Consider the following 27578-nt stretch of genomic DNA (forward strand, 5'->3'; position numbering starts at 1 on the left):
CATCCAATGTGTTTAGATCATTGTTTAGATAACATTTTTGTTTTTTAATAATTTTGCTGGTCTTTTCCAGTAATAATTAAGGCCTTCACTGAAATGAAGATTTCTGGATGGAATCCTTTCCAGATGTTCAAGCTGACAGTGTGTAATGCACATCCTTAAATGCAGTCTCTTTAAGTGAGCACTTATAAGAAGTTGTATGGTCTGTCCTCTTTAGTCCAGTGTCCATGATTTCCAGAAAAAGACATTTTGACTTTTTTTTTTCTCCAAGGTTCAACTCACATGGCTTTTAGCACAGATAAGCCATCTCAGTCAAATTCTTTTAAGCCCAGTATACCTCTAACCCGCATCTGTGGTTGGTATGTCATGCTGTGTTGATAGATATTAGTTATTTGGTATCTTGTGCCAATGCAATGACAGTTGTGGGTTCAAATTTCGGCTGCCACTATTGTGCCCTTAAGCAAGGCACTAAACCTTAAGTTGCTTAAGGGGAGACTGGCCTTGAAGTAATTGATGAAGGTAAGTCCCTTTGGATAAAAGCATCAGCCAAATGCGTACATACAACATAAAGGGTACTTAATTCTACCACAGCTTTACTGCCAAGAGACTCAGTTTCTCTATGCTTGTCAATCTACTTAGGTTGGAAATATTCTCATCTAACCATGCCTTTTATTGTTGACATTAGCCACAAACAACGATCATAGTCTAATTCTCTCTCTGCTGTACAGCCTTTTTGAGACACCCTGGTAAACCATAGACTCTTGCTGTCTGTCAGACTACAATAGTAATGTTGTACCAGAGACATCAGTGTAAAACACTCACTTCCCTTTCAGTCATACCTACAGCTTGCTTGCTGTGTATATACTCAGTAATATCTGTCTTACCCCCTCCCCCCTTCTGTATCTCTCCCCCACTATCAGTGCCTCCTCATACTTCTCTCCACAATGTCGACCTGATCGCTCCTGTATATGTGCAGGTCCACACATTCATTATGCAGTCCAGGCTCAATGCGCTCAACGTTTTTGACCAGATCTTCTTCATAGGTGTCCCTTTATACGTAATTTACACACCTGTCAGCCTATCAGAAAAAAATGGTATTTAATTTCTCTGGGTGATAAAGTAACATACCTAAGCATAACATAAGTAAGAACCATAGTAATGAGCTTCATTTGTCATTTAGCTTTCATTTGTAAACATGAAAAGCTTTGTTTAGAATTTGAAAAAAAATCCCATGGGGGTTTTAATTGAACTTCTTTTATAAACTTATTATTATGAATATCTGAAATGTAATGCCTTGTGTAGTGCTGCTCTGTATAGTTTCCTTTGTGTCTCATGTGTATTGGAGAACCTCCCAGTTAAAGCAGTCAAAGACTATGAAAATATCAATATTACAGTGGAGTTTATGTAAATGTGTATTAATAAATAATTCACAAATCATTAAAACACCCATATTTTGATTATCTTGATTGTTGTGTGCTGTGAATAAAACATTCATAACACCACTGACTCATCCATATTTTCAGGTGTCTTGATCCATTGATGTGTATTGTGCTAAAATAACTGCAATGTCACAAATGTTTCTAATAGTTCAATATTCCTTAAATAGTTTACTTGATACTTTGTGTGTTGTCCAGAAATATGTCCAGTTTAACACATTTGACCTTCTGTGGCAGCAGCAGAGATCCTTGGAAATGTACAATTTTGGTACTCAACGACTATGATTTTTGATAAACATAGTTCTATAATCACTCAAAACCCACTAAAATATCCATATTTTGAGTTATCCTAATAATCTGATGATTGTGATTGTGAAAAATGCCCAATCTCACTTATTTGATTTTCCATGCTAAGTGTGACATAACAGAAATCTTTGGACATATGCTGTTTGGACATTGTCATTTTATATTCTTACATACCTTAAATCATTCAAAACCCACTAAAACATCCATATTTTGGGTTGACTTCATATGTTGATGTGTATTGTGCTGAAATACATCCATTTTTACTTATTTCACTTGCTATGTCAAGTGTGAGGTCACAGAGATGCATGGAAATACATTGTTTTGGCGCCCAATAGCTGTGACTTTTGATGCTCAAATATAATTAAATCATTCAAGAAACTCTAAAACATTCCTGTTTTGAGTTGACTTGATGCATAAAGGTGTGATTTGCAAAATACAATTCACTTTCGCTGACTTCACTTGCTGTGTCAAGTCTGAGCCCAAAGACATCCTTGGAATGTAGCACTGAAAGAGGCAAATATGCCATAGAAGGCTCAGTAAGCATCATGCCAGATAATTGATGAAATGTCAGCATGTGGCACATATTTTGATACAGGGGATGTTAACAATCTTGTCTGTCAATTTTGAGACCTCTAGCTGCTTGTGTGTTGCTAGGAGGCGGAGCCAAAATGTAGAAAATTTGATTTTCTAGGGGGCGCTACAGAGTCTGTGAATATGTAAGCTGTAATTTGACTTCACTTATTTAACTTGTGTGATACACAGATGTCACATGACAAATTTGAGACCTCTAGCTGCTTGTGTGTTGCCGGGAGGCGGAGCCAAATTCTAGGGGGCGCTACAGAGTCTGAGAATGTATAAGCTGTAATTTGACTTTGCTCCCATATTTTATGCCATACATAGATGTCACATGCCAAATCTGAGACCTTTACCTGCTTGTGTGATACAAAGAAGCAGAGCCAAAAATCAGAAAAAAATTATTTCTAGGGGGCGCTACAGAGTCTGTGAATGCGTCAGCTGTAATTTGTCTACACATATTTATTTTGGGTGATACATAGATGTCACATGCCAAAATGTACCTGCTTATGATGTATGCAAGTTAGAAATGTTAACCCTAGACCCCTAAATGTTCACAATTCCCATGTCAGAAAGGCCATGGTTGTCAGGGACACAGACGGAGGCAGGCAGGTAAGTGAAAAAAGGTGTTTATTTAGAACAGAGGCACGGACAATGGAAGCTGGAGAATGCAAGTGAGTGAATGAACAAGCACTTTGGAACAGTCACTTAGCTGGAGTGTAACAGATTATGTCTTTGTAGGTGAAGGATCCACAGGGAATGGAGAACAGATGATGGAAGACGAATGGGAGAGGATACAGGATTCTCAGGTGAGTAACAGGCAAGGAGTCCATGTACATGAGACAGTACTTTCCATTGACGAGATCAGACAATGTGGTGGAGTGAACATGGGGCTTATGTAGGGGTGTGCTGACGAGTGTTAACAATGGTGATGGCTTGCAGGCCCATGTGATTGGTGAGAGATCGGAGGTGAGGAACCAGAGGGATGCTGGGAAATGGAGTCCGGGGAAGGTGAGACAGACGGTGACTGTAACAATGGTAGAGTTACACTTATTATTGTAAATAAATATCAACATGTGACACATAAATTAACATGGGGATGAAAAAAATAGCTTTTTAAGACCTTTAAGATGGTAGTGTGTTACCAACACAGAAAGATCACTGAGGTTACTTTAGGTTCAAAGATGTTTTATTATCATTCCATAAAACGGTGAATAAAATTAATGTAGAAATTAGACAAAGTCAGAAAGAATGACCACATTAACATCATGAAATATTTAAACTTTATGAAAATAAAAAAGCTATCCAGTTAGTTTCCATGATTGTCATAAATAATGGTAATCAATCACTTAGTGGGGTTAAAGAGTATTCAGAGTGTCCCAGTTCATAAAAATAGAGACAAAAATAGAGATTAGAATTAACACAAATAAGGACCAGGTGAGATAGAAAATAAATAAATAAATAAAAGTTAAGTATAAAAACTAAATTATTTTATCATTGAATCTGGTTACAATCTGGTTATAACAATAATGGTAAATGCTCAATGTAGCACAGCTTTCAGTCCAAGCTACAGCAGAATTGTCATTAGTTATTTCAGCGCAAAACACGTCCTCTCTAACTGCTGGGTTCCTGAGACCTCCAACTTCCATGATGTGGTTATACAGCTCCAGGACCAATGGGCCTCTGAGGGTGGTAGCCAGACCACTGTTTACTGGCAGACAGTTCTGGAGAATCTGGTTGGGTCTAGGCTTGGTACACTAGGCATTTGGACTGCTATGGCAAAGGTCTTCCTCTTCATTGTCTTGTTCCTCTGTTTGCAACTACAAATCAAAATAGATACAATTGCACATGAGCACACAAAAAACACATACATACACACACACACCATGACAGGCTGGGGTGCATTTCTCTCACCATTGCCAGTCTGGGGTGTGTCCCTCCTCACTGCACTGCCAAGCTGGGGTGCATTGCTTGCTGCCATGTGACAGACTGGGAAACATTGCTAAGGGCAGCAGTGTAGTCCTGCAGTTTCAGCTTGAAGATGGTGGAGAATTCATGCATGACCATCATCCCATAGGTGTTCAGGTTGGTCAAGGCTGTACAGCGACGAGAGAGAGAGAGAGAGAGAGAGAGAGAGAGAATGAAAGACAAAGAACAGTACAGTGCACAAAATGAAGAGATGCAGTACCTATTACACCAGGTGTTATACAAAAGACAGTCTCTGTGTGTGTGTTAAAGATAAAGTACCTTATACATCAATATCTTTTCTGAATTTAACTAAAAAAGATTTAACAGGATAGCAGCGATGGATAATTTTAAAAGAAACCTTTAACTTTGTTGACAAGCAGGAATTTACTGGGCAGAGTCCATGTCCTGGTCCAACAGATGTCTTGGGCATATTTGCTCCAAGCTGTAATTACGCATGGGGTCTCATCCAAGCTTCCATATTCCTTACACTATTTATTGATATGTGAACCTAATGTTGAGACATAGTTTGACAACAGAGAGAATAGACAATTTCTCAAGGAGTAATGAACAGTGTTTTATTAGAACCAAAATCAGAAATAGATTATCTTACTTTTCATTGCACAAGTTCAACAAATTGAGGTGGAGACATATTTAGTGCCATTTAAAAGACAGTAAAGACAAACAACAAATAGGAGCAAATATACAGCTATCAGACACAGTATAAGTTGAACACATACACACACTATAAAATCAACACATTGCATGTGTATACTGAATGTCCTAATTCGTGTGTCAAAGTTATCAGGTTTGTGGTTTATGGCGTGCTCAGTGCAATGACAGCTCAGAGGTAACAATTTGATAATAATCAATACATATCAATACATATAAACAATTAGAAATGGTATAGAACACTGAATATGAATTTAATATATAAAGAATATTATTAGTTCTCTCTACTATTTCAGGAAGAAGAACCTGTAAAAACCACAGGGAAATTTAACTGAAACATACCTTTAAGCATGTGTGTTTGTGTGTGTGTTTGTATAATTGTTTTAAAATATTCTTTTAAACTTCAGGTCACTGCTGTAAGAGTCCTGTGCTAAGCTCAGTAAGGGAACTGGCTGGCCGGCTCCCATGTGTCCTCCCAGGCTTTGCCACTGTAATTAAGTAAGGCAAATCAAACATTAGATCAGGAGAATAAGTCTATTTGTGTCTACAACATTCACAGCTTATACTGTACATTTTCATAAAATCTTTGTTTCTAATTTCTCTTTATTGGTAATTTCCTTTGCAATTTCTTTACATGGACTTCAAATATACAGTCAACATTAAGGGCCGATTTAAAGTCAAAGCAAGTATGCTGTGGATGCAAGATCACGCATGCACTTTCAGTGCAGCCTGATCATGCATCGCTTGGTATGCTTTCATTGACTCCCATGTTATTACATGCATCGCGTCACATCACAATGGACAACGCACAGTGTTACCCAGGTCCACATCATGTTGTTTTTTACATTGTGTTACTGTTTAGGGGACAGGCTTTACAAAGTTAAAAGATTAGTTCACTTTCAAATGAAAATTTCCTGATAATTTACTCACCCCCATGTCATCCAAGATGTTGATGTCTTTCTTTCTTCGGTCGAAAAGAAATGAAGGTTTTTGATGAAAACATTCCAGGATTATTCTCCTTATAGTGGACTTCAATGGCCTCCAAATGGTTGAAGGTCAAAATTACAGTTTCAGTGCAGCTTCAAAGCGTTCTACGTGATCCTGTTTTAACCATAAATGCTCATCTTGAACTAGCTCTCTTCTTCTTTTTTTGAATTTGAATTCCAGCATTGTAGACACTGCTAAGTGTATTTCTGCCCTCCACAGGTCAAAGTTTGAACTAAATTGTCATATTCAATATTCAGTGAAGTCCACTATAAAGAGAAAAATCCTGGAATATTTTCTTCAAAAACCTTAATTTCTCTTTGACCGAAGAAAGAAAGACATGAACATCTTGGAAGACATGGGGGTGAGTAAATTATCAGAAAATTTTAATTTGAAAGTGAACTAAACCTTTAAGCTCTCATCTAAGGCTGCGTTAACACTTGGCATTAACATGCGACCTGTATCTGGATGTTGTCCACACACGCATTGAAAAGACACGTGTAAACACGTTTGTGATCGGAATGTTATCCGATCAACGTGTCCTGGTTCGGAGGTAGTCGAGGACACATTGTGATCGGATCTCAGTGTAATGTAAACGCGATCCAGCCAACAAATCTACATTCAGAGGGCGACGTCATTTAAATCCCCGCCCAATCTCTCCGTGTGGCTGTCAGAAAATAATGGACAGACGCAGTTTTGACAAGAAATTAAACATCTTTGAACTTTACAATAAACATCTGACTTTAAAACAGTTTATTTAGACTTACATGATACCATTGGTGTCATTTTTCATTTTAATTGTGAAACATTATCTAAACGAGGTGATTGCGAGTGTTTTTATTGCTTTTAGTTTATTAATCTCCCAATATTGCACACTATAACTTTAAACCTGGATAATGTGACTTGTTTAACATGATCAACCCTGTTATTTTTCATCTCTGGAAGTGTTTTTTCATTTAAAAAAAATTATTTAAATTGCTTTGGAAAGTAAAGTAGCCTATGTGAGTGAAAGCAATAGGACATTGTTTTATTTGTATCGTCTTTACTCTTAACTGGTGTCGTATAGCCTACCCTTGTTTAGTTCTAATTAATGCTCTTTAACGTGATGTGCTATTTATTTTAATACAAAGTGTTCGGATTCTGCGGTTACATATTACACAAACAATACAAATGCTTGCGTGCTGCAACCATGAAATATTATTTTTCATCAGACAAGATTAATGTAGACACTTAAATTTGTAGAAGTTCTCTATTTTGGATCGATTGTACTTTTGTGGAATAAATCACAAAAATTCGGTGCTGTGTGCACTGCATTGATAGATGCTAAGGTAAAATTTGTTTTACGCTATAAAGCAATTTGAAGCGTCTGCCTTTCAAATGCGCTTAATTTAAATATTGTGCGGTAAACAAAAATCTGATCAGTTATCCAGATACAAAGGCCACTTGATGTGAACAAATGTAAATGCGCCATGTTCTAATTGGCTAATGATCTGATTAAGACTGTCTGCAGCCAGTTTGCAGCCACTGTGTGTACATACTACTCTATCCTAAAACATCCATATACCAAAAAAACAAAAAAACAAAGGGCTGATAGGAAACATTATAGTCAAGTATGAATGGATATGTACTGTATGTCAGTACTTACCATTGGGAACAAGGCATCCAGCGCACCTTTACTTCAGCCTTATCCTACAGAAACACACACAAACACATTTAATTATATTTGTGTACTTACTGCTACCATTTCACAAAACCATTCAAACAGTAATGATGTTCACGCTTGGCTATATTCACTGGTTGGGTGACGTGGCTATAAAGTAATATTCTACAATGAGGAGGATATAAGAAACATTAATAATAATGATGGTTCTACATCTGACCTCTGTCATTCTTTTGTCAATTATTGAGTCCCACTGCCACACTTTTTGCCTGATGCATTTTCGGCACCCTGAAATGACAAAGGCAAAAAGGTTTTGTTGAAAAAACAAATGGTAATCAATAAATACAAGTATTGCATTTGATCTAAGGCCTTGTGCATTTATAGGAACCCATAACTTATATACTAGGCATGGTTTCACAGAATCTAGAATTAACATTAACTAGTGTATGTGTATCACACTGGCCATTGTAATATAGCACAAATAAGAGAGAGGTTGGTTGGATAACCACACAGCTGTGGTACTGCCATAGCCAAGAGGCTGAAGGTTGATAAAATTATCATCTTCAAACTGATGGAACATTGGTGTAGCTCAATTCAATGCAAAATGCAGAGTGATATATAACACCAGCGCAAACAGTCAGAGTGAGGAAATCTAGGAACATCTTTAGTCAAATAGCATCACTGACCATCTCTCGAACAATCAGAATATAATAGATAATTTGACTGGACCTGACTGTTGAATCAAAATTATATAAATCAAAGAGAACCAATTCATCTAAGGAAAAAAAGTATTTGCCTAATTACAAAAAAAATTAAGAAAGTTCACTTTACCCTTTTTTTCTGGGTGAAGGGTATAAAACAGAAAATAAAATAAAAAAACTTTACAGCATGGCATTGCTGACTATAATGTCATCAAACACCAATTGGATTCATCTAGCAGTGCCAATAAGGCTCTGGGAAGTGTTTTTGTGTGCCTTTTAGGTAGCTAGTCCACTAGTTTTAAATAAAAAACTACACAGTGTTTATTTAAACCATAATTAATTCTGCATAAGAAAGTTTACTTTACCCTTTTTTCTTTTGTTGGGGTTTGGTTTGGCAGTCTGTGGCTGACTTTGCTGGGGCTGGGGCTGGGTCGGGACCTGGAGCTGTATCTGCGGCTGATGGTGGACCGGAGACTCTGGGGGCTGGGGCTCTGTTGTGGAGATATGCTGTTGGATATGCTGGTCAGGTTGGGGCTGGGGCTGAGACATCTGGGGTCCTGTTAAGAAGGTAACAAGTTAACATGAATTTAATCTGTATACATTAAAGAAATATGTATTTTTTTTTAAATATAATTAAAAAAGTAATGAGTTCTGCATAACCCTAACCTTGCTTTTTAAGTAAATACTCAGATGCCTTTTTCATGGCATCAACAAAAGGTCTTGTGTCCTCACTCAGTGCCATTCCAGCACTTATATCAGCAATCCATGAATTTTTTTTTTTTCTGCCTATAAATAAAATGGGCATATAGCCCAAGGCAGCCAGTTTCTGCACCTGAAATGAACAAAAGTACTTAGAGAATTCACATTGCATTAATATCAAGGTTACACAATTCACATCAACATCACTTTTTGTCGAGGTGACATCACATTTGTATGAAATCAATATTCACATAGTGTCAGGCAATGACTGGTAACGCTTTACTGATCTGAGTTTCTAAACACTGAGAGGAGTGGTTCACAAGTGTTAATGTGATCTGATGACATTCATAAGCTGACCCACTTCTGTCATAGAACAAAATGTGTAGATTAAAGAGTGAAACAGACTGGTTGTAAGCTGATGAACCATCAACATGCTGGCAATGAGCTCTGACATGACGGTTAAAATGAAGGTTGCATTGAAAAATAAACAGATCTTATTTAGAACAAGATTTGGAGGTGGCCCTAATCAGAATTGACAGTCAGATTCCCTTGTTGTGCAAGGACCATAGTTGCTAAAGGGGATTCTCTCTATTGGTGCTGTTCGGCAACTGGAGGGTTGCAGGTTCGAGTATAGCTCTGCCTGCCTCCTTTGAAATGTCCTTGAGCAAGATACTGAACCCAAAACTGCTCCAAGTGTGCAGGTTGGCACCTTGCATGGCAGCCACCGGTGTATAAGTGTGTGGGTGAATATAAGGCATACATTATAAAGTGTTTTAAGTGCTCAGAGGAGTGAAAAAACACTATATATATTATATATGCAGTCCATTTACAATTTTACCATATTGTGAGTGGGAATAGAAATTTAATTACAAACTGGATATTATTTTGTCAACACTGATGCCATTCTCTCTCTTTTCTTACGAATGCTGCTACAAGGAAACTTTGGGTCACCACTATTAGAAAGCTCATCAGTTTCATAGGATAGACTATGTTAAATGTATCTGTTATAAGCAAATTGAGAGAACATGAGTCATTTTGGACACAGTTCACATCCATCCAAATGTCGTCCTGTTTATGGTATGTGTGCCAGCTTTAGGATAAGCTAAGGTCTGTGGGATGCATGCATAACGTGTCATTGATTTTTTTTAAACTGTACATTCAGTCACAAGATGACATAATTTCCAGTGTCATTCAACCCATATTCCTGTTCCTCGAAATCAGTGAGTTTTGTCGTTAGGTGGAGAAACGAGAAAATTTGATTCAACAAGAACCAAATAGCAAAATGGCAGCTAACACTAAGTAATGAGGGCAAGGAAAGTTTCAGTTTTCTGTGGCACTTTCAGTTCTGGTCAGCTCCCACTTAGCAAATTTGGTCTATGTCGATGTTCTTTGTTCCTATTCCTACCAACAGCACTCTGTGAATCTCAAGCAACAGAAATATGGGTTGATTCACACCAGATTGTTCTACACAGTTAGAAATGATAATGTTGATAGTTTCATCATAGGATATTATTGATGTTAATGTAATGTGCTTTGAGCTTCATATTGACTACAATCCAATTCATGAAGCATGAGTATTTTTACTTACTGCAACTTGGGCAGAAGAAACCACTCTTGCTGCATTCCGATTTTTCCAGACCCCCTGACCCCACTCATTATCCAGGCGATCTTTGAGGGCCTCAATCTTTTTACTTTTGCTGAGGCTTGCATAGCAGGCGATGCAGAACTTCCTAATCGCCTGGTTCTCAACCTGGCAAGCAGGGCAACATCTGAATTTTGGCTTTGTCATTCTGAAATGTACAATACACACACACACACACACACACACACACAAGGATTATTACAATATTTTAATATGTTACGATATTTTAATTTAACACATTTTAAAGGCAAACAGGTTGTCATACAAATATAACCACAACAAATAGAAATAGCCTAAAGGCACATTCAAAATAAAATTCATTTAGACCAACCCAACTGTGAATGGACTCTCTGTTGCCCTACTATTAGGCTTGGACTAAGGTCTTTATTACTGTCAAAAATACACAGGTCTATGTCAATGGTTTCAGTCATTGCATATAACATTACATGTGGAAGCTCCTAAAGCTTTTTTCCCCTAAGGAAGCCCCAAGGCTTTTGGGGCACTTTAGTCACGTACACAACATATAGTAGACTAAATGATCGTTCAGTGGTCAAACATGTAGAGTATACATTTCAACTATTAAAAATATGTAGCAAAAGGTTGCCTTTGTTAAATTTATTTATTTATAGAATAATTAGTGGGGGCCTGTATCTATACATCTGTATTTGTGGTACTAAACGTCACTCTTTGATTTATTAAACACAATCCAGAATGCACTGAACACACTTCTCCATTATAGAGAAAAATAGCAAATGAATAAAAAATATATAATCATAAGCTGACCCAAAAATAAATAAATAAATAAATAATCTAGGTGACTATATAATTCAGAAGCTATGGAATGGCTTCCGATGAGTTTGAATATAATACACGAAAACTTAATTGGTGCATTTTTGCCGTTTAAAAGAGCGCAATTATCAATCGGTTATTTGAATATCGCGACAGGCCTACTTTGAGACTGTGGCGGGACAAAAAAATGTGGCGGGCCGCCAGTCTAGTTAATGTATGGAAAACACCATCTCAATGCGCTAAAATATTACCAAACACAACAGCTTTATGGCATGAGCTGATTGTTTCTGATATGCAAATATCTAATATGTCTAATTCTATATTAAGTGCAATACTTACGTATGGAAATCGAAAAACGCAATGGTGCTAGGGATCGTCGCATGCAATGATGTTTTACTGCTGAAGTAGTTGATTGGCCAACGTGACGCAAGGTACAGATGCAAGAACAATTATTATTATTATTATTATTATTATTATTATTATCATTTTACACAACAGTTAGGTCCGGTCGAAGTAATTATACACACAAATATACATTAACAAATATACCGGGCAAATCGCTTTTTTTTTTTATAAAGAGCGCAAATCTATGTTGACCCCCTGCATGCGTCAAAATCCGACGTTGAGGGTCTGATCCGTTAAAAGTCTATCCTCTGTAGCCTAAAACCTGCTGTATTTTTTATCGCAAGATAATGCCTACATCTAGCCAAGTTATTTGTCATTATGACCACGAAAACCGAAAATTTCCAACACACGCGAGAAATTCGTTGGTTGACCCCCCCCTGCGTCAGAATCCGAAGATAAGGGATTTACATTGAAGTGTATAGGACGGCCATCGACGTTGAAAAGCGACGCAAAAGGGGTACCCTTTGCTTCGGATGTCGACGCTAGGGGGCAATGACCAAACGTCGATATGTGACGATGAGGGGTGAGACCGTGTTGTTCGTGCGCATGGAAAAGTATTGAAGATACTGATAATTTATAACTGATGTTATTTAATGATACTATAGACTACACTTTGTATATTACACTGAATTTATCAAAAAAGAGGTGCACGAATGCAGAATGTGCCATGTTTGCTGTTCTCGCATTTACGACCCTGCTGAAAAAAACAATAGAAACCATTACAGAAATTGTAATGGTTTTAATGGTTTTAAAGGGAACTGTATTGGTTTTAATGGAAACTGTAATGGTCCTAGTGGGTCTGTATGGGTAATTTGCTTTTTTCTATTGGTGGCATGTTTTGCCTATTTGCCTGTATTGGTTTTAATGGAAAATGTAATGGTCCAAGTGGGTTTCTATTGGTAATTTGCTTTCTTCTATTGGTAGCATATTTTGCCTATTGGATACCATTAAGGACCAATAGAACATCTTTGGCAACCTATAGATTTCATGTTGGTATCTACTGGACACCAATATGAACCATTAGAACTCCAATAAATTGAGTGGTTTCTTTAGTTTGATTTAATGATGTACACATACACAATTTATAGGTTAGATGCAGATTTATTTATTTATTTTTACAATTATTACAACACAACAAAATAGATTAAATATGACACAAACTAAATCTTACCTCATTTTTCAATTGTTTAATGGTATCCTTATGTAATATGTATAGAAATTATAGTTAAATATGTATTGTTTAATAGAATTCACACAAAATTGTTCATTCATATAGGTCATGGGTCAACATAACTTTCCATCTTGTCCCATTTTCCCTTTTGCAGTGTAACCGCATGGGAAACAATGTCGTAACTTTGTTTTAAAAACTGGGTGGGACAGGTGTGTGTGTGTGGCCTGGTAAACCCTATATTATGGGGATAAAATGTCCCCACAAAGATGGCAATATCTGAAATCCTTGTCCATATGGGGAGATTTTTCATACCAAGTGATGTTTTTTACAAAATTAAAATGCAGAATGTTTTCTGTGATGGGTAGGTTGTGTAGGGAGATAGAATATACAATTTTTACAGTATAAAAACCATTATGGAAAGTCCCCATAAAACATGAAAGCACAACGTGTTTGTTTGTGTGTGTACAAAAATAACATAACGATATCCAGAAATCAATTTTAATTTATCAACATAGAACTCATGTTTAATGTGATTTCATCCTTCACCCACTAAGTGTGGGTTTTCTGTGGGGTTGGTTAGCCCATGTGGGGCCCTTAGCTCCGGGGCCCATAGCAGGTTTACTGTGGGCAACCCCCATGTTCACAGCACAGTACAAGTTAAATCATTGTTTTATGATTAAATGCTCAAGGCACAGGATTAATCAAACTATTTTTAACAATCTAGTAAAATGTCACCAATGTCATTACATTCATTTGCCCATCCCATAACTAAAACTGCACACAGTCAACAAGATAGCAAGACAAGTACTGTCTTTACCTGTTTGTTTGTAGCTGCTCCCAGACCAATAAAGTCAGACTGAGACAACTGTGTGTGTGTGTGCATATATATATATATATATATATATATATATAAATATATATATACACACACACATACTACCGTTCAAAAGTTTGGGGTCAGTAAGATTTTTTAATGTTTTAAAAGAAGTATCTTCTGTTCACCAAGCCTGCATTTATTTGATTAAAAATACGAACAAAATCAGTAATATTGTGAAATATTATTCCAATTTAAAACAGCTGTTTTCTATGTCAATATACAGTAAAGTGTAATTTATTCCTGTGATCAAAGCTGAATTTTCAGTTATATTATATATATATATATATATATATATAATACACACACACACAATATTGATATATTATTTTTCTGAAATGGCAATAAATAAATAAATAAATAAATATAAATTATTAGTAATATGACATCACGTGATTAATTCTAACCAATGAGACTGCTGGAACAGCATCAATGAACTGTCATTCCGGACTCGACTGGTACCGCAAACAGGTAAGCTTTTTATATTTCTATAGTAATTTCTGAGTTTTCTATTAAAATTAGTGTAACAGGTCGAAATGGTAATGAATTAATTAATTGGAATTAAATTACACCCGCTTTAGTGGTTTATCTGATGAGTATATTATTTAGCTTGCTGCGTTTAAATGTTATAACGGTTATAACGGTCGACTACTCGCTCAGACAATTCATTTTCTGGTAATCTGAGGTAATATACTTTAAAAACCGTATTAATTCATTACCTTGAATTGTTTTACATCCATTTCGGTGTTAATTTGATTTCTTATTGTTTTTCCGTTGCTATTTTACGCAATGACTCGACCGAGCTTGTTATGATGGCCGGGCTGAGTCAGTTGTGTCTTTGTATTAAAGATTTAAACAGCGACGTAAAAAGCTGCACACCCTTATTAAATCGTTAACGTTACATAAGCTACGGCCATATTACTATCATGTTATCGTGACCTAAAAATAACAGATTTTACAATAACTTTGTACGCGTTGTTTCGTGCACGCGCGGGGACAGGGAGTGAAAGAGAGAGAGAGGACTCATTGGCCTATATTCACTCGAAAAGATTACTGTCAAATTAAATCAACCATCTGTAATATTTAATTAATTATGAAAAGATATAACTGAAGTAAAACATTTAGGCCATGAAATAAATCACTAAAATGTTAATGTAATAATTTATCTTGAATGTGTACATTTAATCAGCACGTTCATCCATACAGAGCAATATTTGACTAATATATTTTTGTTTATTTTTCTCCCTCTTCCTTGTGTGTAATCAGATCATTGGTTCTGCTCTGTAAGTACTGTTTGACTCAGTCACACATTCTCAGTTTTTGCATTGTAGATTTGTCATGCACATTTACAAAAACTTTCTTTGCATCATATAAAAATGAGAAAATGCATCATCATAAAAATGAGATGATCCTCACTTAAATGGCAAATACTGTATTTTTCAGTACAGTGGTGTCATATGTACATTCTCAGATGTTATTATACATATTCATGAATAAAAGTTTTAAACTGGCTTTATACCATTAAATGTTGTCTGCCCTCTCTCTCTTTTCAGTATTTATTGCCATCTAGTCCTGTTTGCAGAATGAACTGTGGCTCCAGCCATTAAGCAGACCTGAACCAGTTGATGAAGGTCTTCAGGATCACCAGAAACTACAGGCAGGTGTGTGAGAAAGTTGGAGCTACATACTGCAGGACGTTGGTCCTCCATGACCAGGACTGGACACCACTGTTGTAAGTGATCGATCTAGCAGTCAATCTGGATCTCTGAAAGTCATGTTCAGAACATATTGTAGGTATCTCAGCTCTGGCCCTCAAGAACCACTGTCCTGCAGACTTTAACACCAAACCTGGTCCAATATACCTGGGGCCGTATTCACAAAATGTTTTATCTTACAACTAAAAGTTCTCCTAAATAGCAGTAAAAATTCTTAGGTAAGAGTTTTCACTTAAAGGATTAGTCCACTTTTAAATAAACTTTTCCTGATAATTTACTCACCCCCATGTCATCCAAGATGTTCATGTCTTTCATTCTTCAGTCGAAAAGAAATTAAGGTTTTTGATGAAAACATTCCAGGATTTTTTTTCCATATAGTAGACTTCAATGGGCACCAAACAGTTGAAGGTCAAAATTAGTTTAATTGCGGCTTCAAATTGTTCTACACGATCCCATACAAGAAATAATGGTCTTATCTAGAGAAACCATCACTCATTTTCTAAAAAAATAAAAATAAAATTTTATACATTTTAACCATAAATGCTCATCTTAAAGTAGCCGTGCGTTCCATTCGGAAGGGCCCATCCCATGCCCTAATTTCTTTCAGATGGTTTCCCCTTCGGAGTGAGAGCTTCGAAGGGATGAAGGGTGTAGGGGTAAAAAAACCCTCTTTTTTTGGAACACACTTCTGCTTCATCTTAACAAGACAATCAAGGAAGAGTAGATTGTGCAAGCTGCACCCTTTGTTTAATGTTAGTTTATTTATTTAGGTTTATTACACCATATTGTTAGCCTGACGTGGTCATACTCAATTCTAGTCAGAATATGAGTCTGATACTGCTCCATTGGGCTTTGATTATGGGGGCGTATTTCAACCGATCCAGGAAAGACCTCAATTGGATAGACCTACAACCAATCAGAGCTACAGAGTAAGTGACGTATGTTGAGCGACGCATAGTTGTCAACAGAACTCTTCTTAGCGACCATCGGGGCCAGCTGATAAATCAAACTTTTGCCGAATCCCGTAGGAAGGACGGCAAAGACATCTTTCCCATCGACAAATGCCTTGATCGCAGTCCTCTGTTCCTCTTTTAAAATTAATCCGCTGTCGATATCTTCTATAACGGACGCGATGGCGGAATCTACACATCTCAGTTCTTCAACAACAGCCATCATTGTTGTAAACTAATTGACCTTTCGCAAAGACTCGCCCCCCTTAGTTACTGTTGCTTTGTCCGACAAGCCGTGGCGCTGTCACGCCACACAGAGTGGAAAATACATCGCGGAGCAAAGAGGAAACTGACAACACATCGACAGACGAGACAGAGCAGGTTACTTATGATATTAAACAAAGTCCCAGCTTTCAAACTGTGTAGTTATTAAAAAAATTCAAACAATAAAAACTGTTTTGTGGCTCTTTAATGTGTTGTGACCATGATCGTGACAGATTGCTGTAGCGCCTCAGCTCAAGAGGCTCGTTAACCGATCATCTCTTCCTACTAGTTAGCATCAAATAAACATGAATGAACATGAGAATGAATGTTGTTTCAAACGCGGAAAGACGTCAATATGCACAATTTTTCAAGTTTAACTCCACCGATGTTAATCTTCTAACTCCTGACTGCTTTGTCGGACAGAATGGCGGATGCGGCGTTCTGATTGGTTAGATCGCTTGTCAATCAAACTCCCCAAGCGCTCTTTGATGACGTGGGTGGTTACGTAACCGCAGATAGCCTGTCCATCATCGATTAAAGCCCGCCCTGGCAATTGGATTGGCTCGGCCTTCTGGGAGCCAAGCATAATTACTCCACAATGGATCGAGTCCAGACCGAACTTCCCGTCCAAAAAATGTTGTGGGCGGGGTTCGGGCTGGCACCCAGGCTACCATATTGTATATTGTGTCTATGTATTTGAAACATTTGAATGGACTGATAAAGGGAGCTGTAAAGTATTTTTGTTGAAGTACACTGTCGTTTTGACCATAATTTACTAAATCTAACTCGTATATTACAATAGTACAGAAAAATACTATACATACATTTATCGGTAAAATCTCCTAACCTCCTGTACCCATTCTGTGACGTCAAACAACTTTCCTGTGCAAAGGATCATGGGGGCCTGAAGTGTCCATCAGTTGTACCCTTCGAAATCCTTCATTCCGAAGGGCCCTTTGAAGTGACCCGTTTTGAGCACTTCCGTTTGGAACAACCCTTCAATATGGCGGCCATGATTGTTTTCACTCTGAAGTGCCCTTCGGAGGGCGATATATCCCGTTTGGAACCCACTGTAGCTCTCTTCTTCTTCTCTATTTGAATTCCAGCAGTGTAGACACTGCTAAGTGTATTACTGCCCTCCTCAGGTCAATTTTTGAACTAAATTGTCATAAACAATATGCTAGTGCAAGTATATAACAATTAGTTCAAACTTTGGCCTGTGGAGGGCAGTAATACACTTATCAGTGTCTACACTGCTGGAATTCAAATAGAGAAGAAGAAGAGAGCTAGTTCAAGATGAGCATTTATGGTTAAAACATTTATAATTTTTAATTTTATTTAGAAAATGAGAGATGGTTTCTCGAAATAAGACCCTTATTTCTCATCTGGGATTGTGTAGAACGCTTTGAAGCTGCAGTGAAACTAATTTTGACCTTCAACTGTTTGGTGCCTATTGAAGTCTACTATAAGGAGAAAAATCCTGGAATGTTTTCATCAAAAACTTTAATTTCTTTTCGACTAAAGAAAGAAAGACATGAACATCTTGGATGACATGGGGGTGAGTAAATTATCAGGAAAAGTTTATTTAAAAGTGAACTAATCCTTTAAAACCTTTTCACAAAGCTGCTAAAACCAACCATTACAAACAGTGAGAAATCTTAAGCTAAGAGAAAGGGTGGAGTTGACCTCGTTGCTATGGATGATGTCATCACACTTATTAACTATGCACTAGGGGTTGAACTGACTAGTCGACTTTAATGCTCTGCCGTGACACTTTAAAGTCCCTGTAAAGTCAATTCTGAGAATTGATTCTAAACACATTATAAATGTGACAAATGTATTGCTGCAAAAACATTACAAAGACTGAACTCTAACTACGTTAGAGTGTTAAACAATTTTTCACCAATTTTGTGCTCAGGATTTTTTGGGCGGAGCTAAAATGGGGGCTCGATGATGCACTGGAGCCCCTGAGCATGGCCCCGCCCCTAACACTATATAACTGTCTGACGCACTAGAGTAATCGAGCATGGCACCACCCCTAACGCTACAGCAGCTCGCCCGCTTAATCTCGAGTGTCAATACTGTTAGTTAAACAGCCTACATTTTGCTAGCTACTAATGCCTTCATCACGCAAATGCATATTACCTGGTTGCGATAATATACAAAAGAAGCTTGTTCTCCTTATTTAAATTTCCTAAAAAACGATGATATGAAGAAGGGGTGGATTAAATTAGTCTCTGGAGTGATAATTTTACACCGGAGAGTTTTACAAACTTTCATTAGACAGCTGGGATTCACTGACAATCTGCCGGACAGAATATGGGGCCGGACAGAATCTCTCCCATCCCGGCCTTCATCCTCCTGTCTCACGGCGCCGTCACCTGTCGACTCGACAACAGTCGGCAGTACGTGCCCACCAATGAGTCTATGTTGCCTTGTGTGCGTAATTAGTTGGCAGTCCACAGTAACTCTACTAAATTGTGCAACCCTCTAACGTGATTCTTTTGTTTATATGCATCAGTGAGTTTGACTGATTAGACATAAGTTGAGGCAGCAGCTCTCGTGAGTGGGTGTGGTTTCAGCGCCGACAGCGGACACGCCCCCAGCATTTGAGAGCAGAGAATACTGCTAATTTTTTCAAGATTTTGATAATTTATTTAATTTACTTGGCGTTTTTTTAATCATTTAAATTTGGCTGGGTGGTTAATAACACATTTTACTGTGGTGTGACATACTCAGAACACAGACTTTAATAGGGCTTTACAGGGACTTTAAGCTTGACGTCAACTAGTCGCTGGTCCTATAGAGGGCGCGGCAGCATAAGAAATCTTTGATGTTCACATTTACGCTTCATTTCCAAAATGGTTACGTTGCTACAGCCTTCATACTGTAACCGTATCAAAGAACCTAAAAAAAATATGAAAATAGATATTCCCAAATATTTAATATAGGCTATAGGGAATTGCACGCAACATATATGGATTTGTTTTTCATTTTGTTTTTAATGACCCGCATCGCAAATAAAGTGACAATTTCTTATCCCGCCCCAACCCGGCCTGCGGGGTCCGTGGGTTATGAGACGACCCGCGGATCACTAACCTACAACTGGAGAAGGTTAAATAACAGATGACTGTCATGCTATGAACCTGACATGAGTAATGGATAAAAAAAAATTCAAGATCTTGAATCTGCTCAATGTACACCCAAATATGTTGGGTGAAATAATGAAGTTTGGTCAACAACTATGTTCTTGCAACTTCTTTGAGAGTCCCATATAATATATAATGTATGGATAATCTCATGTACTGGTAATGTGGTTTAAGAGGTACATTGTCCTAATGAATTCTCCCTCTTTTTGCAGGTCTAAGCCAGCCACAGTGGATACAGTGAAGCCACAAACACAGTTCATAGTTCTTGTATTTCTATTACATATTAAGTAATAAAAAAGATCATGTTAATAATATTTGTCAGATGTTTATTTCCAGCTGGGTTTAGTAAAAAAGATGGTCTTGATCCAAGTATAATTTTGATTTCAGTTGCATGTTCTTAATTCTTTGCAAAACACAACCTGAACAGTTAGCTATTGAAAAGTTGGTGTGCAGTTTATATCAATTAAAATTATATATTCTTGAGCGTTTGTTTTAAGCCACAAGGACAAAACCACTGTATAATTGTAGTAATAATTTAAATGATTTAATTAATCAATGGCCTAATTAACAGCTACCAGTTAAACATACAAATCAGAACCAATACAAAAACTGCAATGGAAACCATTAAATATTTGCAAGTAAAGACCAATACAAATTTGTAATGGAACCATTAGAACCAATACAAAAACGAAGCGGCCACCGGGCTACAATGGAAACCATTAAATATGTGCAATCCTCGCCGTTCTCTGATAAAGACCAATACAACTTTGTAATGGAACCATTAGAACCAATACAAAAACTGCAATGGAAACCATTAAATGTGCGCAAATAAAGACCAATACAACTTTGTAATGGAACCATTAGAACCAATACAAAAACTGCAATGGAAACCATTAAATATGTGCAAATAAAGACCAATACAACTTTGTAATGGAACCATTAGAACCAATACAAAAACTGCAATGGAAACCATTAAATATGTGCAAATGAAGACCAATACAAATTTGTAATGGAACCATTAGAACCAATACAAAAACTGCAATGGAAACCATTAAATATTTGCAAGTAAAGACCAATACAAATTTGTAATGGAACCATTAGAACCAATACAAAAACTGCAATGAAAACCATTAAATATTTGCAAATAAAGACCAATACAAATCTGTAATGGAAACCAATACAAACCAATAAATCCTAATGGAATGTGCCCAAAACACACTACGTAATGGAAATCATTTTGTAATGGTTTTAATGGTTAATGGCTGATGGTTTGTAATGGTTTTGTAGTGGAAACCATTAGGATTTCTGTAATGGTTTCTATTGTTTTTTTCAGCAGGGGAGCCTTTGACCAGCAGCGTGCCATGTCCTTCTGTTCCGCTGCTCTGCGCATGCGTAGAAGTTTCTCATTATTATGAGAAAGTTTCTCGTTATTATGAGAAACTAAGTCATTATTACGAGAAAGTTTCTCGTTATTATGAGAAACTAAGTCATTATTACGAGAAAGTTTCTCATTATTATGAGAAACTAAGTCATTATTATGAGAAAGTTTCTCGTTATTATGAGATGTTAAGTCATTATTACGAGAAAGTTTCTCGTTATTATGAGAAACTAAGTCATTATTACGAGAAAATAAGTCATAATTACGAGAAAATAAGTCATAATTACGAGAAAGTTTCTCATAATTCTGACATACTAAGTCATTATTATGAGAAAATAAGTCATTATTATGAGAAAAATAAGTAATTATTACGAGAAAATAAGTCATAATTACGAGAAATTTTCTCATTATTCTGACATACTAAGTCATTATTATGAGAAACTTTCTCAATATAATGAGATGCTAAGTCATAATTACGAGAAAGTTTCTCGTTATTATGACTTACAGAATTATATTTTTTTACTCAACTGTGGCGGAAACGGGCTTCCATAATTATTCAAACGGGCGAACAGTCAGTTATTTTATTATATGAGTTGACTCGAGCCTCGAGATACAACAAAATAATGCAAAACTGCAAAGTCGCATTTGTCATCATGACAGCATGTGTACTATTAAAGCTGGAATAATGAGTGCATTAAGCATGTGAATCGGCAAGAGACGAATAACAGATGAACTTTCTTGGCAAGTGCATCACAGTCAGGTAAGGGAGAAAGCTAGCCTACTAACATTAGATAAGACAAAATATTTTATTTAACTTGTTTATTGACTTATTAAAGGTCCCGTTCTTCGTGATCCCATGTTTCAAACTTTAGTGTGTAATGTTGTTGTTAGAGTATAAATAAAATCTGTAAAATTTTAAAGCTCAAAGTTCAATGCCAAGCGAGATATTTTATTTAACAGAAGTCGCCTACATCGAACGGCCAGTTTGGACTACATCCCTCTACTTCCTTCTTTAATGACGTCACTAAAACAGTTTTTTGACTAACCTCCGCCCACAGGAATACACAAGAGTTGCGTTTGTAGAGTGTGTTTGTCGCCATGTCGTCGAAACGCTGTTATTTTCATCCCGCAGTTCAATCACCGGGTCTGATTCCGGCTCAAATTGATAGGGTAAAATTAAAGACATGTTTACAATAACACTGAGCACGTGCATCTCCACGTTATGGTAAGAGGCGTGACCTTTCCGGGCAAGATGCGCTAAACTGCTGTCGAATCACAACACAGGAACCGCTGGCACAATCAGAACTCGTTACGTATTTCTGAAGGAGGGACTTCATAGAACAAGGAAGTCATCAGCCCGTTTTTATGACAGTGGAAACAGCGGTATACAGTAAATTATGTGAAAAATACTGTGTTTTTTTACACGCGAAACATCAACACATGTTATATTGCATACTATAAACACAATCAAAGCTTCAAAAAACCACGAAAAACGGGACCTTTAATATCAATTTGCTGTGGAATAGACCTATGTGCTGACCGGGTCCAGACGGGTCTGTGTCTTCCCTGTCGGGTTCGGGTCCAACTTTCAAAATAATAGTCGGGCCCGGGTCGGTTCCGTGTAGCACATTTACGGGTCTCTTCTGGTTCGGGTTTTTGGACCTGTGAAGACCTCTAACCCTCAGAGCCTTTGAGTGTGTGTAGAAGAAGATTTGTTGAAGAGAGCAAGCGGAAGCCGGCGCCAGATCACAATCCTCAGAAGATCAGAAGACACCTGATTTTCTTAGAGAAGAACATATACTGAATAGAGAAGAGGGTAAGCTTTAAACTGTAATTATTTATCTGGCCCATGGATCTTCCAGCTTAGCTGGCATAGAGTGTGTATTTAGCTTTTGCCTTTGCAAGAAATAATAAAATGAGAATGAGGACTGCCCTCAAACTCTGATAGTATTCTCAGTCTCAGTCTGTTTATTGTTGTAGAGTGAAAATCCATTTGGGGTATCAGAAGTTGACTGTCTGAAAAAGATAGATTTTTATAAAGATATGAGATTGTTTCTCACCTGAATACTTGACAGTGTATCTGACTGAGGTCTGGAGTTGATTTCTGAGAGTAAGCTGACATCTCCACTCTCTGTTGTCATCTTCATTCAGGAGTGTTGTAGTCAGAGTGATGTTACAGTGATCTGATGAGAATAATATCTGATATCTGGAGTCTGTCTTCAGATCAACACCAGTCTGATTCACCCACAACAGCTGAAGACCCTCAGAACGAACCAATTCATTACAAGTTATGTCATTATATGAATACAACTGACAGGAGAGAATCACAGAGCGACCTGGACTGATCTCAGTCTGTGAGGATGATGATGATGATGATGATGATGGAGACACTGAAACTGAACACAAGACACAAATCACAGACTCTTTAATCAGGTTCACTTTCACAGGTTATTAATGTTTATAACTCATTAATGGTTCACGCTATACATTTCTTTGCTGCTATCAGAGTTAATAAAATGTAATTTCTTCTTGTGATCACATTGGAGGACCGATTCATCACCCGAAATTGAACCTTAATGTAAAGTGAACACATGCTATACATTGGAAATCTGAAGAACCGCCCAGTCTTGCCTTATAGAACTTTGCCTGTGGAAAAAATAATGTATAATCTGAAAAAAAAATTTTTTTTAAAAAATAAATCATTGATGTTCGAAAAGATTTGGGGTAAATTTTATTGAATATTTGAATCATTTGAATGTTGCATTGATCGAAAATGCTGATGTGATAATGTAACCCTTCTTTACTTTAACCTTTTTCTTTTTTTTCATGTGTTTATATATATATATATATATATATATATATATATATATATTTTTTTTTTTTTTTTTTTTTTTTTTTTTTTAATTATTATTACAATTTGTATCTTACACATCAGCTCAAGGTAATAATGTCCATGCAAGTGTTCTGTCTCATGAGGGGTGACTGGGGTGTGAATGGTTTTTAGAAAATATATTTACTTGTATACTGAGCTCTGCTTCACCAAATGCATTTACATCATTTGAAAGTACCAGAGAGAGACTGAGAATGCTGCAGTTTCCTTAAAGTCACATGATTTACTGGAAACCAGCAGCCTACAGATCCCCTCTGATTGGCTGACATAAGCTGCATAATCTAAGCACAAGTATTTAAGATCACTGCACAGTGTACCATATAAAGGAACACAGAGTTCTTTCATCGGTCATCTGACACATCTTGGAAGATCTCTTACTGATAATCAATCAGCACAGAACATTTGCTGTTTGGAATCCAGATTCACTTCAGGTTTGTTAGATTTTACTTTATTACATTTAGAGTAGAAGAATATGTATATATTTGGGTCCCACTTTATATTAAGTGGCCTTAACTACTATGTACTTACATTTAAATTAATCATTAGATACAATGCACTTATTGTGTACATACATGTTTTTACATTGTACTTATATTTTTAAAACACCTGCATGTAATTACATCTGTAATTATTTTCTGTAATTACATTTATAATTACACTGTAGACCCATCCCTTAACCCTTACCCCTACCCTTTTTTTAAGTACATAGTTAAGGTCACTTAATATAAAGTGGGACCTATATTTGTATATTTTACTGAAAATGATTGTATATTTAACTAAAACTGAAACAAAATTCCAAATAATAATAAAAAAAAAAAAAACTAAATTAAAAACTAGAACAAAACTATCATGCACTGCTTCAAAACTAACTAAAAACAAATAAAAAAAAAAATAGTTTTCATTTTTAATACTTGATTTACAGCTTCACTGGGAAAAGGGATTTGGAACATGCATGGCAGTTTTGTTATTTCATTAGACATTTTGGTAACACTTTCTATGAAGACCATGCATATAATGAATTATTGCTCCTTTTATACTTATTTGTAAGCAAAATTACTATTTCATAAACATATTTAAAAACACTCATTAAGACTTATACCACATTATAAGAACAGTTATAGTTACATTTTTATTATTTTTTTTATAATTACTTATGTCATGCATTTTCCTTTATGATGCACATGATCATAATCCACTATACACTGATTTATAAGTACTAATTAGTCCGTCGTATGTTGTTTCATGAATGTATTTATAAAGCTACAACCTGCATTGCTACAAAATTATTATGTTATATTATAGTTACAATGACTTTTTATTCAGATTTATTTCTGTGATATTAGTGGATATATTGTTAATAACAGTGTTGTTTTTATAAATACTTATTGTGAGTAATAATACAATTACTAATCTTTATAAATGCATAATTGATGGCTTTAAGTAAACTGAAAACACAGGATGCGATTTTCCTAAATCAAATGTTAAGAAATCATGAAGATGTGCTCATTATACATTTTAAGTTGCTTACTTTTAAATGTAACTAATGAACAACAATTCAACAATTCAAAACAGTTGGAATTTTTAAAAAAAAAAACTTTTTTAATATTACTAGTAAAACACTGCAACAATATTTTTTAGAGTATTCCAAACTGTTATAAGCAATATCATGCATATGGCTGAGGAGATATAGATTGTAACAAACAAAATATGACCTCTAATGCAAACATTAGCCATTAAAGACATAATAACTAATTGGTACAGCAAATAAATGTCTCTGGAACTGTTTTATATATGATCATTTTAAGTAATTATCAAAATAATATATATGTATCTATAACTGTTCTTATAATGCAGTATAGTCTTAATAAGTCTTTATAAATATATTTATAGAATAGTAATACTTATAAGTATTAATGGGCCTATAAATCATTATAAGCATGGTCTTCATAGAAAGTGTTACCAATTTATTTTTAAATATACTTTTTATTGCATATATGTGCTGTGGCTACATTCGGTTATGTGCTAATAAATTTAAAAAGGTTTTGACTACTTTGACTTCTGCTATGACTATCATTCAGGAATGGCTTACCGGGTTTATTATTGAAAAAAAAAAAAAAAAAAAAACTGTGTGTATAATGTTTGCAAAACAATCTTCGTTTCAGAGATGGGCAGTATTTTAAATAAATGTATTTAAAATACATATTTAATTAGTTTTGAGTATTTTGTAATTTGTATTTTCCTTAAAGAAAAAAAATCTAATATAATTTGTAATTAAATACTTTGAGAGAAAGTATTTTGAATTTAAAATACTAAAAATATATTCAAATATGTTATTTTATTTTCTAAAAGTTGGGTAGGTAATTTTCAGAGAGGCTAGCAATAGCGAGCTAGCTTTGAAAGCATAGGATCCCACCCTCCGATCTGATTGGCTGAAACTTGCGTTGGTGCTTGAAAAGTTGAGAAATTTTTTACTCCTGCCATGAGAAACGCGAGTGAAACGACCCACAATTCAGTTCTGCAATGCATGACGTCACCTATTTAAAGTAAATGAGAAGCGTTAACACTGACGGCCAGTGTGAATGCACCATAAAAGGCAACTGCTGTTTCTGTTGCGGAGCTCGTCTGTCTTACTTTGCATAGCAAGGTCAGAAGCAGATAAAGAAGCTGCTTTTGTGCTCAGCCACACTGCTTTAAGGTAAAGTATCTAGTAAAATATACTATCAGATATTATTCACTGAATGTCTTTATAGGACAGAAGATTTACGCAAATGGCTAGAACTTGTGAATTGACTTGCTATTTAAAGCATGACATGCGCTGTCTAGTGATGTGCGGATCGCAGTTATATCCGCGGGTGCTGCAGATAATCCGCGGATGAGTAGGTCAAGTAATAAAAAAATAACATTGATTTAATTGCAGGTGAAAACACAGTCGGTCGTGTCTTAAATTATTGTAACCATAAGTATATTCAGTCTGTGCGTTCGTTCTTAAAGTGACAGTAGCCTAATAAACCTGCTGCTGTTTGTCAATTGTTAATCAAGCAACAAACGAAAAAGACAAAATCACTCGCTGCTCCTGACTGTATAACTTTAGTATCTTTAAAAGGATCATCAATATATTTAATTATTACAGTGTACAGTGCAGTGTAATTTCTTTTTTGAATGCTACCATTAAATAGTTAGTGCTTTTTAAATGATTTGGCTATACATAGCAACTGAGAGCAACTCTCTTATGTGTATCTAATGATTAAGTGTAAATTAATTAAATTAAATTTTGTTTGTAATTTTGTATTTTCAAATTACGAATTACTTGTATTTGAATTAAATACATTTTTTACAGCAGTATTTTGTATTTTATTTA

General features: G+C 36.1%; 1 protein-coding gene and 2 long non-coding RNA genes across 3 annotated transcripts; 1 reads left to right on the top strand and 2 right to left on the bottom strand.

Annotated features, from left to right (window-relative positions):
- Positions 1 to 2964: 2964 nt before the first annotated feature.
- LOC125261384 lies at positions 2965 to 4764 on the bottom strand. The gene is made up of 3 exons (XR_007183277.1): positions 4639 to 4764; positions 4227 to 4408; positions 2965 to 4132 (listed from the first exon to the last, which is right to left on the bottom strand). It is a non-coding gene; the product is annotated as an uncharacterized LOC125261384 (long non-coding RNA).
- Positions 4765 to 5271: 507 nt separating this feature from the next.
- Positions 5272 to 12177, bottom strand: LOC125261382. The gene is made up of 7 exons (XM_048179960.1): positions 11764 to 12177; positions 10582 to 10783; positions 8961 to 9126; positions 8660 to 8851; positions 7814 to 7881; positions 7579 to 7622; positions 5272 to 5437 (listed from the first exon to the last, which is right to left on the bottom strand). Exons 2-7 carry the CDS (start codon positions 10780 to 10782, stop codon positions 5386 to 5388), a joined length of 723 nt encoding a protein of 240 aa, XP_048035917.1. The 5' UTR covers position 10783; positions 11764 to 12177; the 3' UTR covers positions 5272 to 5385.
- Positions 12178 to 14307: 2130 nt separating this feature from the next.
- Positions 14308 to 20436, top strand: LOC125261383. Its single transcript, XR_007183276.1, has 4 exons — positions 14308 to 14345; positions 15141 to 15157; positions 15428 to 15606; positions 20165 to 20436. It is a non-coding gene; the product is annotated as an uncharacterized LOC125261383 (long non-coding RNA).
- Positions 20437 to 27578: the final 7142 nt, after the last annotated feature.

Source organism: Megalobrama amblycephala, unplaced genomic scaffold (assembly GCF_018812025.1).
Source record: "Megalobrama amblycephala isolate DHTTF-2021 unplaced genomic scaffold, ASM1881202v1 scaffold407, whole genome shotgun sequence".
NCBI classification, from domain to species: domain Eukaryota; kingdom Metazoa; phylum Chordata; class Actinopteri; order Cypriniformes; family Xenocyprididae; genus Megalobrama; species Megalobrama amblycephala.

Coding starts and splice junctions, on each gene's coding strand:
- LOC125261382 (XM_048179960.1), bottom strand. CDS start 10,782: ATGACAAAGCCAAAATTCAGATGTTGCCCTGCTTGCCAGGTTGAGAAC. Junction 8,852..8,960: donor GTATTTACTTAAAAAGCAAG/GTTAGGGTTATG, acceptor CCTTCTTAACAG/GACCCCAGATGTCTCAGCCC. Junction 7,882..8,659: donor CCCCAACAAAAGAAAAAAGG/GTAAAGTAAACT, acceptor TTGTCATTTCAG/GGTGCCGAAAATGCATCAGG.